Source organism: Dromiciops gliroides, chromosome 5 (genome assembly GCF_019393635.1).
Source record: "Dromiciops gliroides isolate mDroGli1 chromosome 5, mDroGli1.pri, whole genome shotgun sequence".
NCBI lineage: Eukaryota > Metazoa > Chordata > Mammalia > Microbiotheria > Microbiotheriidae > Dromiciops > Dromiciops gliroides.
The window spans coordinates 94,593,368-94,612,873 of NC_057865.1; the positions used below are offsets into that span (position 1 = coordinate 94,593,368).

Consider the following 19,506-nt stretch of genomic DNA (forward strand, 5'->3'; position numbering starts at 1 on the left):
AAAACTCCCATTCCCTCAGCTAGGTGAGTATGTGGGTGGTGGAAATCTTGTTAAAATACTTCACATTAAGATGTGAATGGCTGATTCTGGCTAGGGTTCTTTCCTTTGTATTTCTCTGACCTCAGATAGGGTGTCCCTGAAAGCTTCTTGTCTGTGTGCAAGAACTGGCCCATTGCCAGATGCTCTTTCAAAAAAAAATTCCACTCCATAATCCCTATTATATGCAAAGCCCTGCTCATGTTAGATACTGTGGGGGATTCAAAGAATAAAAAGATGTAGATCCTACCCTTAAAGGGCTTACTGTTCAGTAGGACGGCGAAGACACCAATACAGAGTACATTATGAAAGTGAAATTGGAGGGGGGGAAAGTGGTATGTTACTTCAGCTGAGTAGGAATCAGATGAGCTGAACTTGGGAGGGAGACAGGAAGGGGGGAGACCATTCTAAACAGATCAGTGAGCACCAAAACACTAATAATCTCTTTCAGGAATAGGAGGTATGAGTCTTAGGAGGTATTTGGGAAGAAGGGCAGAGGGAAGTAGGGAAAAATGGAGGGGTGGGGAACGAAGAGAAGAATAATTTTGGAAATTTTGAATAAATATGCAAATGGTGTGTGTGTGTGTGTGTGTGTGTGTGTGTGTATCTAAGAAGGGTCTAAGGTGCTTTGTGAGATCCAGGGGAATAAGGTGCTTTACTAATGGGAGAATGGAGGCAAACAATCGATCAACAAGCATTTATTAAGCACTTACTATATGCCAGGCACTATGTTAGACGCTGGTAACTCAAAAACAAAAAATGAAACCGTCGGGCAGCTAGGTGGCGCAGTGGATAGAGCACCAGCCCTGGAGTCAGGAGTACCTGAGTTCAAATCCAGCCTCAGACACTTAACACTTACTAGCTGTGTGACCCTGGGCAAGTCACTTAACCCCAATTGCCTCACTAAAAAAAAAAAAAAAATGAAACAGTCTCTGACACCCCCCCTCCCAAGGAGCTTACTTTGGGGGGAGAGGGAGAAAACGTGTAATAAGTACATATAAATACGTACACTGTAAATGTGGGGGGGACTGGCATTTGGGGAGATGAGGAGTTTAGAAGGAAAGTAGGGATTCTCAAGGTATCAGGTTAAAGTTGGAGTGCATTCCAGACCTAGTAGACAAAGACAGGCAGGCACCTTACCTATTCTCATTCATTTGAACATAGGCTCTTAAGAGATAACAAGAACCTTAGGGGTCGTCTTATCCAACTCTCTCATTTCATAGAGGAAGAAATTGAGGCTGAGATGGTTAACTCCATCACAAAGATGGGGAACTCTGGGTGTGTAATGTTACATATATTGCCAAACAGTCGATATGTCGATTGTTTTTGCTGAATTCTTTTCTTTTCTTTTTTTTCTTTAAAATCTTTGTTACAAAGGAAGTCTGGGGTGGGGTGGGGGGCGGAGAGGAAAAGTTAAAGTTCAGAAATAAATGTGATGCCTCTTTTTCCAGATGGAATCATGGCGGGCGCAGAAGAAAAGAAGGTTCTATCTGCTCCAGAATCCCTTCTGAGAAGGTGAAAGGCTTTTGTGATACTGAAGGCCAAACCGCCTGGAGAAGAAGGTGGCTGTAAAATACGGAAAAAAGTTAACTATGAAAAAGCTAAAGCTTACCACAAGGAGTACAAACAGATGTACAGAAATGAAATCCGGCTGGCTGGGTAATGGCACGCAAAGCTTGCAACTCCTGTGTACCTGCTGAACCCAAGTTAGCTTTTGTGAGCAGTATCAGAGGTATCAAAGGTGTTAGCCCAAAGGTCTGAGAAGTATTGCAGCTTCTTTGTCTTTGCCAAATTTTCAACGGCACCTTTGTTAAGCTTAACAAGGCTTCAGTGAACATGCTGAGAACTGCGGAACCATCCATTGCGTGGGGTTATCCAAACCTGAAATCTGTGAATGACTTGATTTACAAATGTGGCTGTGGCAAGATCAAGAAACAGAGAATTGCCCTTACTGATAACGCCCTAATTGCAAAATCTCTAGGTAAATATGGAATTATCTGCTTGGAGGACTTGATTCATGAGATCTACACTGTTGGCAAGCACTTCAAAGCTGCCAACAACTTCTTGTGGCCTTTCAAATTATCTTCTCCTTGGGGTGGAATGAAGAAAAGGACTACTCATTTTGTGGAAGGTGGAGATGCTGGTAACAGGGAAGACCAGCTCAACAGGCTTATTAGAAGAATGAACTAAAGGTCGCTACCATGATTGTTTTTCTAATGGTCTGTTAATAAAAATGCCTGTGATGAAATCGGGGGAAAAAAGAAAGAAATGTGATGTAAAAACAAAAAACATCCATAAAATACAAGAAAAAAAAGTGAACTAGAATATTAACTACTTCCCCTTCCCCCCATCTCCTCTCCTATCCCAGATTGTATTGACAATAATGATAGCTAACATTTATTTGGTATTGGTTAAGCATTTACAATTATCTCATTTGATCCTCTCAAGAACCCAGGGAGGTGGGTACTATTATTATCCTCATTAGAAAAAGAACTGGAGCTTTTAGTAGGATGCAGACATAATCTTATACTGCATTAAGAGGAAGATAGTGTCTAAATTAGAATGTCCCAAGGAATTGCTTCCAAGCTGAGCCCAAATTCTTCCTCCATGAGGCTTTTTCTGGTTCCTCCAGCTGCCGGTGTCTCTTCCACAGAATTACTGTGTTTATTTTCTATAGACATAGATGCAGACATGTTTTTCCCCCTGCTGAAATCTAAGTTCCTTGAGATCACCAACTCTCATGTTTGTTTTTGTATTTCATGGGCAGTGGACAGAGATGCCACTCACCTCCTGCTCGACCCAGTGTGGCCCCAGGCAACCAACCTGACCTGCCAGTGCTCTAGGCAACTCGATAAGCCTCTAAATTGCAGGGAAAATGTGACCAGCATTAGGAAAGGGAGTTTCCTCACCCGGAAGTTCTCAATACTGAAAGGAATTGCTGGTCCTGGCCCCTATCCCCATAGCTATACCTAGCACAGTCCACAATAAACATTTTTAAAATGCTTGTTGATTGAATGAGTGAATGAGGAATATGATGGTTCCCTTTCTCCCAGTCACCCTACATAGGGAGTACTGTGTTCTGTACTGGGCACCACATTTTAAGAAGGGCGATTAAGGGGCAGCCAGGTGGCGCAGTGGATAAAGCGCCGGCCCTGGAGTCAGGAGTACCTGAGTTCAAATCCAGCCTCAGACACTTAACACTTACAATACAATTCACATGTATTCATTTAATTTCATAAGTTTCCCATAAGCTAGGAGTTCTACACCCGATGTACACACACACCTAAATTAGATTGCTATAGACAGATATTGATATATGTAGATATATACATATATGTAACATATAATACCTCATTTATAGAACACTATTTCAATAGAATTGTTCTCCCTTATAGGCTAATGTATTTTATTTGATGCATTTAAAACATTCTGAGAGGGGGTCCTAAGTTTCACTAGATTGTCAAAGTGGCCCGTGAACACACACACACAGAGCTAATGAACTCCTGCCTCAAGCTCATAGTGAGTTACCCAGGCTGGAGGCTGGCTGACCACTCGTTGAGGATGCCACAGAGGGCACCGACGGCATAGCTCCCCAACTCCTAGTTTCTCGGTTCTTTCAGCACCAGGGCCAAGGAGAAGTACCGAGGGTCCGAGTGGTATTCGAGTGTCCAGGAGCGAGCGCCTTATCGCTTCTTTCCGTGTCGTCGTAGAGGAGAGGAGTGCAGGTGGGGGAAGCCTGCAGGTGAGGGAGGCGAGTGAGCCCCACGGCGGCGGGCGGTGGGCGGTGGACGGCGTGCAGGGGAGCCGCTCGCCCGCTAGCCCGCCTGGCAGCTCACGGGGCGTGTCCGCGCGGCGCGCGCCCGGCGCTGCCTGCACTGTTCGCTCCTACCAGCTGTAGATGGAGCTGTCCGCGTTGGTGCGAGCTCAGCGGAACCTCGGCGCGTTTCTCTTTAAGCGGCCGGAGAGGGACATGCCTCCCAGGATGCAGTTTGTATCAACATGGCAGCTGCGGTGCAGCTCCCCTGCTGAACGGGCGCTGGGGCGAGAGCGTCGCGCGGAGCCCGAGCCCGAGCCGGAGCCCGAGCCGGAGCCCGAGCCCGCCGAGCCGGGGCTGGGCTGAGCTTGGGGCCCGGGCCGCAGCGGCTGCGGAGGCGGGGGCGGCCCAGCTCTGGGCCGGCGCTCCGGGGGCTCCGCTCGGCTCCCCCTCCGGCCCCTGCCCGGCCGCCGCCTGGCTCCGGGGCTCCGCTGGCTCCGCGCCCTCCGCGCTGACGGCGCGGCCCGGCCCCTGCGTGCAGAGAGCGCGGCGCGGCCCGGCCCGGGGGCCCGAGCCCCCGCGGGTCCCGTGTGCGGATCGGGGCGGGAGGGAGCGGAGGAGGAGGGGACGGGGAAGGGCCGGACGCCCCGGAGCCCTCCGCGCCGCAGCCTCCCCGGGGCCTGGGAGCGAGACCGAGGGCCATGGCCGAGGCGGCGCCTGCTCGGGTGAGACGAGCCCCCGCGCGGGCCCAACCGGGGAGCGGGGCGGGCGGGGGGTCCGGGCGCGGCGATCGGGGGTAGGGGCGCCGGCCGGAGCTCGTTCCCCTCACTCCCGGGGGAGCCGAGCCGGGAACGTCGCGGCCTCTCCGGGTTGCGGACATCGCCCCCGGCCCGCGGGAGCCGGACGGCGGAGGCTTGTCATGCCGGGCCGGGGCCGGGCCCCCGGGGAGCGGGCTCGTTCTGGCCCCCGGGGCGGGCGGCTCCGGCTCGGGGACCCTGCCGCCGCTCCCGCTCTCCCCATTTCTCAGACCGGCTGTCGAGGCGCACCGACGGCCGTTCGGGGAGACAGAGGGAACAACCTGCCCCAAGGTCATGCAGCCCGTCATCCGTGGCTCCCTGCCTACTGGTGGAGAAATCCCTGCCCTCCTTGGGGAGGGCAGAGGGGAGCCTCCCGCACTGCGGGCTCTCTCTGGGACGGGCAGCCAAGACCCGAGGAAAGCAGGACGCCGCCCCCCCCCCCATTCAGGGATAGCCCGGACCCCAGTCTCCATCTCTAGTGAGGAGAGGCCGGACCCGGCTCGGACAGAGGCCAGGGGCAGCAGCAGCACGGCGCCCCCTAGTCCCCCGTGGGCTCCCCTGCCAACCTTGGGGGCCCCTAAGGGATGAGAGGCCGGAGGGCAAGTTGCTGCCCAGGAGCTGCTGCCCAGCCTCACGTCCTTTCTCCAAGCTCGTATCTGGGCAACAACAGCTCCCAGGTGACAAAGAAATAACCTACAACTTCGAAGATCCTCCTCCCAGTATCGGTGACCTCAAAAGAAGGATCCCTTGTTTTAAGTTCATAAATGGGTGGCCTTCTTCTCCTCCACCCCCATACATGGAGGATTAGAAACAAACAAACGATTTTTCTTCTGTTGATGTGACCACAGTTCTGGGGAACCCAAACCACAGAGATGAGAAAACACAATAAAAGAGCAAATCATAAGATAATCTTCTAAAGGCTTTAAAAAGTTGAACAGTATCATCCTGGGTAAAATTACAGTTTTAAAACTGATGTTTGTGAATTTAAGTATTCTAGGAATTAAATGGATTGATGGATCACTCTCTAGCTTTTTTTTTTTTTACTTCTAAAAATCTTTTAATTACTCATTTATTTTTTGCCTCACAGAATCACAGGATATCAGAGTTGGAAGGGGCCTCTGAAGTCATCTAGTCCGGGTCAGATTAGATCACAGGCTACTAGGACTGGTGAGGAAACAGAGCAAGAACACTTTGTTGTTTTTGTTTTTAAAGGAACTTTCTTCTTTTGCCTCTTGATTCACATAAAGTTCTCTAAATCCATAAGAGGAAAGGAGGGATCTCTCTAGAGATGGAGAACAGGAAAAAAATGTAATATTTTCCTTATTCTTCAGATCAGCTCTTGAGGCAGGAAGTTCCTGCTCTTCAAGCTTTATTTATTAGATTGTAGCCACATTTTAAAAGAGATAAACAATGTACTAGTTAAACTCCTCATTGGTCAGATAGACTGACTTGGCTCCTGGATAATTTTCCATTTCTCTTGACCAATCGTTGATAGACTAACTAACCTGAAAGATTGTGAGTTTATGTCTTATTTTCTCCTCTGTAAAATGACCACAGCTAAGCCCTGCTCCCCCTGCCATCTCCCCTTTAGAGGTCATATGGTATAATAGTAAAGTTTGTGCTATTAGGGACTTAGGAAGCCAGGTCCCATAAGAGTTGAAAGAGACCTCAAAAATGGTATAATCCTGCTCCCTCTTCTTTTTCTAACAGATGAAGAAACTGAAGTTCAGTGAGGCTAAGTGATTTGTTCAATTTCCAGGGAAATTGAAACCTGGGCCCCTGGATACCAGTACCAATGCTTTCCTAGCTATACAATAGACTTGCTTTCTTTTGTACTAGATTGTAAATTCCTTGAGGGTAAGGTCTCCTTTGTAACCCCCATGGATGTTAGCTCAGTGCTAAGGACCTAATTGAGACTTAATACTTAAGGGATTTTCAGACTGTTAGAATTAGAGCCCTCTGTAGAACAGAAGTCTTCTGATTCCTAGACATACTCTAAAAGTTTCCCCAGGGATTTGAAGCCTAGGCTCAATGTCACATTAAGAGCTAAACTATCTCATCTCACTTTTATTTGATAGACAGAATGCATGAGTTCGTGAATGAATAGATGTGGAAGACATAGAAATGGTCCAGAGGAACTTGTAATGAATATATAAAGGAATTGTGATTATTTACCTTAGCTTCAAGATTTCAGTAATCACGAAGAGTTATTTTGACAAAGTAAGAAGTGAACAAAAATTGTAGCAAGAGAGATTTAGATCTGGTCTAAGTAAGATATTAAGGGGGTAGTTGAAACATTAGTAACCCAATAGATTATCAACTTTCTTTCCTTAAAGATATTAGGCTTCTTTCCATTTAGATAAATTCATGTTATTATTCAGAACAGCTTGAGTATGAATATATTAAATTCACAGAGTATCCTGAAAACTCCATTTTAACCTTTGTTCTTGCATATCTTTTAACTAAGCTAGAAACAAGCAGAATGGATCTATTTGATTTTTCCATTCCACTTGACTCTGTGTCCCTAACCTTCACAGGGATACTAACACCATCATAGTATGCCACAGTCAAAGGCTTAGATCATCCACTAATTGGAAGAATCCTGTTGGATTTAGTTGGAGACTATCCCCTCTTCCCTGGAACTATGATATCTTGAAATCAGTACTCTTCTTTTGAGCACATGTTAGTGACTCTCCTAGAAGCAGGAGGCTGAGCTGAATGCCCAAAGACCCCATCTAACCCTGTGATTCTATAGGAAGTACTATGACATAGTAGAAAGTATGGTAGACCTGGATTGAAGGCTCTGGAACTGACTAGTCCCATGGCTCTGGACTAGTCTTTCAAAATCTCTAAGCTTCAGTTGCCTTATCTATAAAATGAGGGTAATGATCCTTGTGCTGCCTATCTCAGGATTTTTCTCAGGAGAGTGAACACGCTATATGAATTTGAATTATCTTTATGAAAGGTACTAGATAAACTTCTAAAATCCAAAATCTGTCATGGCAACCATTAGTGAAAAACATTTACTTAGAAACTTGCACATTTTATTTTGGGAAATTTGAAAAAAAAAAGATTTTGTGCCATTTCTAGGAGATATTGAGAGATATCATCATATAGTGAATAGAAAACACACCTTAGAGCCAAGAAGCTATAGGTTCAAGTCTTGCTTCTGACATATACTGCCTCTGTGATCTTGGGCAAGTGACCTAGCTATGGGCAGCTCTTTTTTTTTCCTTTGCTTTCTTTCTTTCTTTCCTCCTCCTCCTCCTCCTCCTCCTCCTTCTTCTTCTTCTTCTTTTTGCAGGGCAGTTGGGGTTAAGTGACTTGCCCAGGGTCACACAGCTAGTAAGTGTCAAGTGTCTGAGGGCAGATTTGAACTCAGGTCCTCCTGAATCCAGGGCTGGTGGTTTATCCACTACGCCACCTAGCTGCCCTGCTGTGGGCAGCTCTTAAGGCTGTCAGTCACAGAAACCTGTACTGGTAGAGGAATTTTCTCACTTGGAGTTGCCTACACTAAGGAAATCATACATGTAGTCCTTATCCTATCGGGAAAATGATGGAGGAAGGTCCCATGATGGCTTTAATATGTATCTGGATGTAGTAGAAATAGCCCTGGAATACAGGAGATCAGGTTTCTAGTCCCAGCCCTAACATCAATTTGCCATGTGTCTTGATCTTCAGTTTCCTCATCTTTAAAATAGAGATTATAATCCCTCTTTGCTTACTCCCAGATGATTATTGTAAGGATAAAGGGAGACCATGAATGTGAAAGCACATTGAAAAAGTATAACGCTATCTACAAATTCAAGATAATAGTACTATTATAATGAAAAATTATAGCCTTATTTATATGAAGTCCAGAGACAATAGAAACTGTTAGTCATAGCTCCTTAAGAGTATATTTATGATCATGATAATAGCCACAACATTTAATTCTGTCTATAGAACTTGTCCTTGTGCTTATTAAATCTGAACCTCCATAATGTGATTAACAATCTCCAGACCTAACTTAATTGCCATATAGGGAATATAAGTTTCAATCCTGTCTTTTTATTTCTTTCCTTACAAACAGGTTCAGGAACTAGACATGGAGACACGGCGACTGTCACCTTTAGCATTCTCCAGTGTTCCTCAGCGAGAAACTCTTCCTCACTCACCTGCTGGACCCCTCCGAGAAAGTGCATCCCAGTACTCTACTCCTTCCCCTAAAGAAACTCCATCACCATTCCCTGCCATTCCCCAGAAAGAAGCCCCACCCCGCATCATTCCTGAGAAAGTGACTCCTGCCAGACTCCACCCTGCTTCCCAAAGGGAAGCTTCACTCCCAACTTCTCCAGAACAAGAGATCACTTTCCAACATCCTCCTGTTCTCCAGCCTGAAACTCAGTGTCCGCCCCTAGCTGCTTCTGAACAAGACATATTTCGGTCCCATCCTGTTCATTATCAAGAGATCCCACTCCATTCCCCTGAAATTCCTGAGAAAGAAACCTTGCTCCTTTCCCCTACTGTTCCTGAGGCTGAGATGGAGACCCTGATGCAAAGCCCAGTTTCCCAGAAGGACACATCCTTTCAGACCTCTGCTGCCTCTCAGAAGGAAACTCCACTTCAGACTGCTGAAATATCCCGCTTGGCAATATGGGCTGCCATCCAAGCAGTGGAGAGGAAAGTGGAAGCCCAGGCCATGAGGTTACTCACTCTGGAGGGGCGGACAGGGACAGCTGAGAAAAAGCTGACTGACTGTGAAAAGACAGCTGTGGAATTTGCAAACCACCTAGAGAGCAAATGGGTTGTGCTGGGGACCTTGCTCCAGGAGTATGGTTTATTGCAGAGAAGATTAGAGAATATGGAAAACTTGCTGAAAAATAGGAATTTCTGGATTCTTCGACTCCCCCCAGGCAGCAATGGAGAAGTTCCCAAGGTAAACCGATCCTGGATGGCAGGATGAGAACAAATGAACTGAACTAACAGTTCCTTTTAGTTGATACAAATTCCCCCTGGGGGAAAGTTGAGTTTGATACAAAGAAAAGGGAAAGGGATGGGTCAAGTAAAGGGAAACATTTAGAATAACTACAGACTATATTTAGATTCTACTTAACCAAACTATATACAGAACTATTTGAATACAATTACAAAATACTCTTTAGAGGAAAAAAAAAGAGACCTAAATATTTGGAGGAATAGTCATTGCTTATGGGTCGATGGAAGCAATATAATAAAAATGACGATACTACCTAAGTTAATTTACTTTTTCACTGCCATACCGAACAAAAGGATTATTGTTACTTTATAGATATTTTAAAAGAATTATGAGATTCATGTGGCAGAACAAAACAGTCAAGAACCTTGAGGGAAATAATGGGGGGAAAAGTTGGAAGGAAGGGGTTGGTGTTCTGCCAGTACCAGATCTCAGACTATACAACAGTGATTCAGTACGGGCTAAGTAAAGGTAAAAGAATTAGATGATTGACCAGAAGCCAGAATTAGGTCAATAAAAGTCATGCCAAATAATTAATTTCCTTTTAAAGCAGGGAAACTGGGTTAATAGATTAGAGAGAAGCTATAAGATATAGTATATTTTAGTTTCAACAAAATACTTGATGAAATCTAACACAATATCTTTTTTAATTAGATGGTGAAATGAGAGTTAAATGATGATGATGATAATAATTTGAACAACCATACCCAAAATATATTGATTTGTGTTGCCATGTTAGCCTGGTAAGCTAAGAAGATTGTTAGAGGACACTGATCAACATTGTTTTGTTTTTTATTAGCGATTTGGGTGATGACACAGATGGGGCACTTATCCAATCTCCACATGACACTAAACTTGAAGAAATAACCCATACGACAGGTGACAGAGTCAAAGTTCCCAAGTATTTCCACAAGCCAGAGCTAACAAAGTACATTTTATCTGCGATGAATGTGTAGTCCTAGACTTGGGTTTTGTGTTTTGTTTTTTCAAAAATCAGATATCCCTGGTTTAGCAACAGGTCATGAAATTAAAGGCTTTAGTTGACTACTAGATTAATATGGAGCCAACAGAGTTAAACAGTTGCTGTTTGTTTTTAAAGTTAATGTTCTCCCAATGTGGAAATCCCCTCCATAGAAATAGGGCAGTAACTCTTCTGTAATTTATCGTATTAGAAAATTGGGACACAAAGTGTGATTTGCCTGTGATTTCATGGGTGGTATTCTTTTCCAATAGGCACCGAACCCAGGTCTTTTCAATTCTAAGATTAGCCCTCAATCTGCTAAATCCCACAGACTCTTAAATACTCATTAAGGGTCATTCATTAATGGGCACATAGTAAGTCTTATTCTCTTCTGCACAAGTCCAAGTTTATCTGCAGGGCTGGATTCTGTTCTAGCACGCCAGTTTTAAAAGGGACACTGACTAATTAGAAGATGTCCAGAGGAGAGTAACTGGGATAATAAGATGTCAAGAAACCATGTCATATCAGGTATGTTTAACTTGGAGAAGGGAAGACATGCTTCAAACATTTGAAGGGTTATAGGGTTATTTGTTGTTTAAGAAGGCAGAGGAGATAAGGCCAATGGGTGAAAGTGACATTAATTTATAAAAATGACCTGACATGAAGAAGGCAAATTTTGGTTCAACTTTCTAAAAACTAGAGCCCTACATTGGCATTGCTAAATTCTCAAATAACAGAGGCTAGATAACCAACTACCCATCAGAGATCCTGCAGAAACATCTCCTTCATTGACTGGGAGAGTAGACCAGTTGGCCTCTAAGGACCCTTCTGACAGTAATATTCTGTGCTTTCAAGGAAAAAATGCTAAAGCCTCTGTTTTTCTAGTTCTTTTTCCAGTGTGCCCACTTATATGGTCATGGGTATAGACAGGAAAACAACAACAACTATGTTTTCAGGCTAGTTTTTGATATTAAAGTGGAAGTTTATTTTATTTAAAGGATGGTACTATGGGGCAGCTAGGTGGCACAATGGATAAAGCACCGGCCTGGATTCTGGAGGACTGGAGATCAAATACGGCCTCAGACGCTTGACACTTACTAGTTGTGTGCCCCGGGCAAGTCATTTAACCCGAATTGCCCTGCAAACAAATAAATAAATGAGCTATAGTACTCATTAGCAACCCCAGATTCACATTTAGATTTTTTTTTAATTCTCAAGTGTATTTCCAGGGATTGTCAGTTATTATTTTGCCTGATAGGACTCAATTTCTCAAACTTGTATTTAAGGGAAACCTTTGAAGTGATTTAAAAGAGAGATGGCATGGCATAGTAAAGAGAGAGCTGGCCTCAAAGTCCCGGGTTCAAATCCAATTATTGGACTGTACTGGTTGTCACTTAACCTCTCTTAGTTTCAGTTTCCCAGGCAACAATATAAGTTGTAGAACAGTTGATAATCTATATTGGTAGAGAGAGTTTCCTCACCTGGAGTTCTTTTTACCAGTGAAATCATAAATCCAGACCAAAAAAAGGTGAATCCATGGTGAAGCCTTTTCCTTTCTTGTAATAAAGTTATATTCTGACTTGCATCTTTCAACCTGTCACTAACTTTTGGCATGGAAAACAGTATCCTGAATCCTTTCTCCTTAGGATTTAAATATTTTTCTGTCTTATAGTATTGTGGAAAGTAATGTGAGCATGAAGTGAATGGAATGATTTTCCAACTTTTAGGATTTCTCTTGGAAACAGGATAAGTCGTGTTCTAGCTCTTCAGGATTACCCTTGAAAAGAGTCAGGTTTCACATTAGCAATATTTGATTTGATATTTAATTTTTTTCTTTATGCCCATACTCATATATAATTTCAGAATTAAGATATGATATTAAGCTATGCTACCATTCAGCCAGTCCCCAACCTAAATCTATTCTCTATTCTCCTTGTAAGTTGGGGTTTTCCCTGGCTTACATTGTGACTCTTGAACAGATCTGGGCGATATTCTTTGTGCTAGAATTGTCCAACAAGTGTATCCTTACCAGCTCTATTTTTGGACAGCGCTGAGGGTGTGTTTTGTGATTTCAGGTACCAGTCACATTTGATGATGTTGCAGTCCATTTCTCAGAACAGGAGTGGGGGAACCTGTCTGAGTGGCAAAAGGAACTTTACAAGAATGTTATGAGGGGCAACTATGAATCTCTTGTCTCCATGGGTAAGGAACCCTTCTTTAATAATACTAGCTATATATGATACTTTATATGCATTATCTTTCCTCCAGTTCACATACACTAATGGTAGTTGTCCCCCAAGAGTCTGTCCTGGGCTCTCTTCTCTTCTCCCCCTACACACAGTCTCACTTGGTGATCTCATCAGTTCTTTTAGGTTCAGTTATCTTTATGCAGATGATTTTCATCTAGCCCTAACCCCTCTCCTGCTCTCCAGTGTCTGCCACCAGCTGCCTCTCAGATATCTCAAAATACTTGTCCTGTAGATATCTAAAACGACACATTATTTTTCCCCCCAGACCCTCCTCTCTTCCCTGTGACTTTAGAGGACGCTCACTGACCTCACATACCCAATCTGTTGCTAAATTGTGTCCTTTCTACCTTCACAATCTCTCTTGTACACATCTCCTCCTCTCCAGGATCACTGACAGCCCCTGGTGCAGGCTCTCATCCCTTTCTACCTGGACTATTGCAGTGTCCAGCTGGGCGGTGTCCCTGCCTCCAGTCTCTCCCCACTCCAGTGCTGCACTCAACTGCCAAACTGCTCTTCCTAAAATGCGGCTCTGACCATGTCTCCCCCAATCACTAACTCCAGTGGCTTCAGGATCAAATTTAAAAACATCTGTTTGACTTTTAAAACCCTTCACAAGCTGGCCTTCTGCTTTCTAGTCTTCTTACCCTTCCCTCCCTTTCAGTGATGCTGGCCTTCAGCTGGTCCTTTTCCCCTCCCTTCCCTCATGCAGGCAATGTTGTCCCTGCTCTCCCCCACTTCCGGGCTTCTCTGACTTTCTCCAAGACTCAGCTGAGCTCCCACCTTCTGCCGAAGGCTTTCCCCAGTCCCTCTGTGTTCCTCCCCTACTGAGGCTTTCTCTCTGAGATTACCTGCCATTTACTTTGTATCTTGTACTTATCTAGTTGTTTGCATGCTTTCTTCCCATTATACTGTGAGCTCTTCAAGGGCAGGGACTGGGTTTTTGTTTTAATTTGTATTCCCAGCACTTAGCCCAGTGCCTCCCTCATACATGGTGGGTGCTTACTAAATGCCTGTTGTTGAACCTCACAACTTCCCAACAACCGTAAGAGTCAGGAGGCACAAAGATGATCATTTCCACTTTATAAATGAAAAAAACTGAGGCTGAGGGAGAGATTAAATGGCCCTCTTGCCCAAGGTTACAGATTTTTGGATTACAAGTGTAGCAGTGGCTCCTTCCTGCCCCCCAGGAGATCTCTCTTCTTGGCTAGAAGTGATTTTTCTAGGGGACAGCTAGGTGGCGCTGTGGATAGAGCACCGGCCCTGGATTCAGGAAGACCCGAGTTCAAATTCGGCCTCAGACACTTAACACTTACTAGCTGTGTGATCCTGGGCAAATCACTTAACCCCCATTGCCCCGCAAAAAAAAAAAAAAAGAAAGAAAAAGAAAAGAAAAGTGATTTTTCTTCAACAGCCCTTGACTAAATATGGGTTTGACTGGATGCTGAGGGTAAGAGAAGAGTCAAAGGTAACCCGAGTGGCTTGTTAGAGTGATGGCATCCCTGGTGTGGAGGAGACAGATTTAGGCTTCCTTTCTAGATTCATGGTCTTGTAGGATACATACAAGAAGCCCAGAAGCAAGAGAAGGAGAAGTAGTAGGTTATGAAAATAAAACACTGGATCTAAGGCTGGTTTTTGGTTTTGGTACAGACCTGTGATTTTATTAGTATGGAGAACACTAGTGTGGAAATTCCCACCACGTACATCTTTAGAATTTGTTTTGCTAAGTGATTCACCCAAATCTGGCCTGTGGCTTTAGTATGTGCAGGAGCCATACCCTAGTAAAACTGTCTCAGCAGATGGGCCAAACCAGGTTGAGGGTAAACTACAGACCTCAAACCTGTTGGTAAGTGACAGAGACATCTACCCTAAGCATGTGAAGAATGGGTAGCATGGGTAGATGAAAACAATTTGTCCCAAAAGCCATGAAGATGACTAAAGCAGGTGCTTAGAGTTTCGTTAAGCATCAGAGATGCCAAGGTCATCTACTGTATCCCTGGCCATTGCCGGTCATTTTGACTTTTGTCCTGCCACCAGACTTTGATGACTCCTGAAAGAGTGAGGAAGAGAGTGAGGCTGACAGCTTTGTGCAACATTACCTCACTTAAATCCAATTTACACATAAGTCAAGATAGCACCCATCATGTCATTGTTCCTCTTCGAAAATGAAGGACAAATAATAACCATCCCTCCCTTAATCTATCCTCCCTTTAATTTTCCTAGTTCCCTCTTCTCTCCTTTCCTTCCTATTGCCTTGTTGAGTGAAATATTTTTCTGTACTCAGCTGTATATGTGAGCATATTCTCTTCTTTCCTTTGACTAGTTCAGATGAGAATAAGATTCAGGTATCAGTCGGTCGCCCTGTAGACTTCTACTTTTGAATCCTGATTACATGAGATCACCTTCCTTTCCCTTCCTCTAAACCCCACGTATTCCTCTTCCCCACTCTTTCCTTTCTTTTTAAAAAAATCATTGATATAACCACTCCCAAGCCTTCCCTCTAATTAGATTACCTCTGTGACTTGAAGATGGGACATATACATCCTTCCTTATATTAAGATGTAACTAGTTTGGGGCAGCTAGGTGGCGCAGTGAATAGAGCACCGGCCCTGGAGTCAGGAGGGCCTGAGTTCAAATCCGACCTCAGACACTTAACAATTACTAGCTGTGTGACCCTGGGCAAGTCACTTAACCCCAATTGCCTCACTAAAATATATATAAATAGTTTGTCCTTGTTTAGTTTCCTATATTTATTTGTTTATGTTTACTTTTTTATCTTTCTCTTAACTCCCGTGTTTAACTTCACAGTTTCTGCTTGGCTATGGGTCTTTCAATCAGGAATGCTTGGAAATTCTCTATTTCATTAAAGTTCTATTTCTACCCACCCCTCCACAGAGGATTATATTCAGTTTTGCTTTTTTTATTGACTGTAAGCCTATATCCTTTGCCTTCTGGAATATCAAAGTCTTCTGCTCTTTCATAGTGGAGGTTACCAAATAGTGTGTGATCTTAACTGTGGCTCCATGGTATGTGAATCTTTTTTTTTTTCTGACTGCTTGTAGTAATTTTTCTTTATCTGAAAGCTCTGGATTTTGGATAATGTCCCTAAAAGTTTTCATTATGGGGTTTCTTTCAGGAAATAACTGGTGGATTCTTTCTATTTCCAATTTTCTCTCTAGTTTTAATAGATCTGGGCAGTTTTCTTTTAATAGTTCTTAAATTATGCTGTCTAGATCCTTTTTTGGTAATGATTAAATTTTGATAATTGTTAAATTTTTTCCCCTTGATCTGTTTTCCAGGTCAGTTACTTTTGATTTGAAATAACTTTTCTTCTATTTTTTCAGTCTTTCGACTTTGTTCTAATATTTATCATTGTGTTATTAAGTCATTGATTTCAATTTGGTCCATTCAAACTTCCAGGGAGTTTGTTTTTTGGGCAAGGTTGTACCTGTTCTTGCAAAGCTGTTAATTCCCTTTCTAATTTTTTCTTCCATATTTTTTTTCCCTCCAGTGCTCTCATTTAATTGATAAAATATTTTTTGTTGTTGTTGTCATTTTTGGGTTTTTTTTGCAGGACAATGAGGGTTAAGTGACTTGCTCAGGGTCACAGAGCTAGAAAGTGCCAAGTGCCTGAGGTCAGATTTGAACTCAGGTGCTCCTGAATCCAGGGCCAGTGCTTTATCCACTGCATCACCTAGCTGCCCCTGATAAAATAATTTTTTAACTATTTAACTTGCTTCATTTTTCCAGGAATTTTGGTTAAATTTGTGCCCAAGCTGTATTTTACTTTGAGGCTTTACTTGTAGATATTTTGGAGTCATTCTCTTCTTCTGGGGTCTTCTTCATCTTGAGTGTCCCTGTCACCTTAATAGCTTTTTATAGTGGGGTTCTTTTTTGTTTGTCGTTTCTTCCAGGCTACTTCCTGATTTCGGGCTTGATGTTAAGGCTAATTTCTGTATCCTGCTAGAGGGAAGGTCTAGGTTGATCCTGCTCTGCTTTCTTGGGGGTATTGAGTGTTGTGTTATCCCAGGGTATCAGGCACAGTTCAGGCTGGAGACCTTCAAGCTTTTGATGCTCCCAAAGTGACCTGATCTTAATAAGGATCCAATGCTTCTTCCTCCTCATCCCCTTCCCTGTCTAGGCTCTGCAAGTTCCTGACCTCAGTTTGGTCTGAGCAATAGAATTCCTGTACTGCCAGATTAGGTCACTATCAACCTGCCCTCCTTATTCTTCTGCAGGCTTTCAATTGGGATAGAAGCTGAAAATGAGGCCTTGCTTTCTCCTGGGGTCAGGTACACAGTTGCTGCTTGCTTCTGAACTTGCTCCTTGCTTGGTGCACAGAGCAGGGAGCATACCATTCCTGGGCACAGGTCTCCTGGCCAGTCTGCTCTGATTCAGTGATGCAGAACAGGGTATCCAGTTAACACCTGTTCCCACTCCCTGTGGGGGTTCATAGTGTCCTGTTATGGGTCTGGGACCTATTCTTGCCCTGGTGCTCAGCTTCTTCCCAAATGTGATGTGCTCTTGCCCAGGCCTCATCCCCAACATCCACAGGCATCTGTGTCTATGGCCAATCTGGCCTGGAAAATGACTCACTGTGATTTTTTTCCACATCCCTTTTCTATGTCTATCTGGAGGTGATTCGGGTATGTGTGTGGGTCCTTTCTATTACTCTGCCATCCTGGCTCTGCCTCCTCCCCCTTTTTCAAACTCAGACTCAATATGTCCAGAAGAAAACTCATTCTCTTCCCTCACCTCCCCCCAAAAAAACCCCACAACAATCCTCTCTTCTGAACGTCCCAATTTCTGCCAGTCACCGTCATTCTTCAGTCTTCCAGATAAGTGTTATCCTGTACTCCTTCTCCCTTATCCTACATGTCCAGTGAGTTGCCAGATCTTCCTGTTTCTTTCTTCATATCTCACATCCAAACGCTGTTCTTCTCACTCAATTGCTACATTAGTGCAAACTTTCCGTCACTGTTGCCAGAACGTTGCTGTGGCCTCCTGATGGGTCTCGGGCTTTGGGCCTCTCCCTGCCCTGGTCCATCCTCCACATAGCTGCCAAAGGTATTTTCCTTAAGGGCAGGCCTGACCATGTCACTTGCTCAATCAGTCAATTCCAAGGCGTCTTAGTGCCTCTGAGATAAAATATAAACTCCTCAGTTTGACTTTACAAGCCCTTCAGAAGTGGGCCCCAAATGATCTTTCCAGCCTAATCATACGTTACCCTCCTTTTCAAACTGTGGCCCCCCAAAACTGGCGCTTTCTTTGTTCCTCACTTAGGCCCTGCTGTCAACCATCTACTTGCCTTTGCACTGGCTCTCCTCCCCCTGCCTTAGAGAATCACAACCTTGCTCTGGAAGTCCCCCCTTCTCCGTGAAGCCTTTGCTCATCTCCCCCCCTGCAGGCCCTGCCCCCATCTCTTACCACCTTACACATGTGTATGTTCTCTACCCCATGATCACACAGTACCTGACACATAGTAAGTGCAGAAGAAGAACCAAGGTTTGCAAAGCACTTGACAAATATTATCTTATTTTATCTTCACAACAATCCTGGGAGGTAGATGCTAATATTATCCCCATTTTACAGATGAGGAAACTCAGGCAGAGGTTAAATGACTTGCCCAAGATGACACAGCTAGTAAGCATCTGAGGCTGGATTTCAACTCAAGTCTTCCTGACTTCAGGTTCAGTGTTCTAATCTACTATCACCTAGCTGCCTAAATACTGATTGAGTTATCAAGGTTACACTATCAGGAAACAGAATAGGTAGGATTTGAATCCAGAGCCTACCAAAGTATGCAGAACAGACTGTAAGTGCTATAGAAAATCACCTTGTCTTATTATCATATTTGATTGATATGTGGAATTGTTTTGCTGTACTATTAAAATTTTTTGTTTGTTTCAAGGGATGTCTTGCTGTATAGCGAAGGGGGAAGGATATATTTGGAAATGAAGGTGATATACTATAATTAAATAGTTTTTATTTTCTAATTAAAAACATTTCCAATTAAAAATTTTAAAATAGAAGAAAAAAAATCCCTCTGTTACTCTAACCAGTATAGTCCTTGGTACAGTTTTGAACTTCATAGCTAGTATAAGACTGCTGAGGGACAGCATTTCAGAAGAACAGCTGGAGCTGTGTTACTATAATTCCCCATTTTTGTTTTTTCTCCTACATTCCTTAAATAATGTTCTAGCTACATTGTTGGAGGAAATCCTGAGGGGCCTTGGGACCTCAGGGGAATAGGAGATAACAGAGTTGTATGATGTCACAGTCACATGAAGGGAACAACACATGCTGCTTTTTGAAGGCACATCTTTGGAGCATTTGGGATTCAGAGATAAGATCGCTTTTACTCTTGTATGCCAGAAGGAGTATTGGGCTCCAGTGCGCCCAAGTGTCCAAAGCAGGACTGATACATGTGGCAAGAATCAGGGGCAAAGATGATCTTCTCTGTGGGAGGGGGAATCTCTAGGTACTGATTCTCAAGGGCTGAGGGGAGCAAGTGAGTTGGTTGTAGGTCATAGTTCAAAGCCAAGGAAATATACCAAAGGTTGGGAAGCCTAGAGTGCAGAAAATTGAAGCTTTGAACTCAAAATTCTTCCCCAAACCATAGACTGTTTGATTCTAAAGGCACACAATGCTGTTACTCCTGAGCGCCACTTCTTGGCTTCCATCTATTCTGTTAGAGGCCAACCTTCTGCAGGAGGAAGCCTTTCTCAGTCCTATCA

At 43.9% G+C, this 19,506-nt stretch overlaps 1 protein-coding gene and 1 pseudogene across 2 annotated transcripts in view; both read left to right on the forward strand.

Moving 5' to 3' along the window:
* The first annotated feature begins 1,495 nt into the window (after window positions 1-1,495).
* LOC122727750 lies at window positions 1,496-2,287 on the forward strand (annotated as a pseudogene).
* A 2,088-nt stretch (window positions 2,288-4,375) lies between these two features.
* ZNF777 (zinc finger protein 777) overlaps window positions 4,376-19,506 on the forward strand; it is a 28,382-nt gene continuing 13,251 nt past the window's right edge. The window contains exons 1-4 of one of the 2 annotated variants that reach the window (XM_043965505.1): window positions 4,376-4,515; window positions 5,675-5,754; window positions 8,660-9,505; window positions 12,599-12,725. In XM_043965505.1, coding sequence (XP_043821440.1) covers window positions 8,675-9,505; window positions 12,599-12,725 — 958 coding nt within the window. In that variant the 5' untranslated portion in view covers window positions 4,376-4,515; window positions 5,675-5,754; window positions 8,660-8,674. The remainder of the gene's footprint in view (window positions 4,516-5,674; window positions 5,755-8,659; window positions 9,506-12,598; window positions 12,726-19,506) is intronic. The other variant, XM_043965504.1, reaches the window with a different exon arrangement.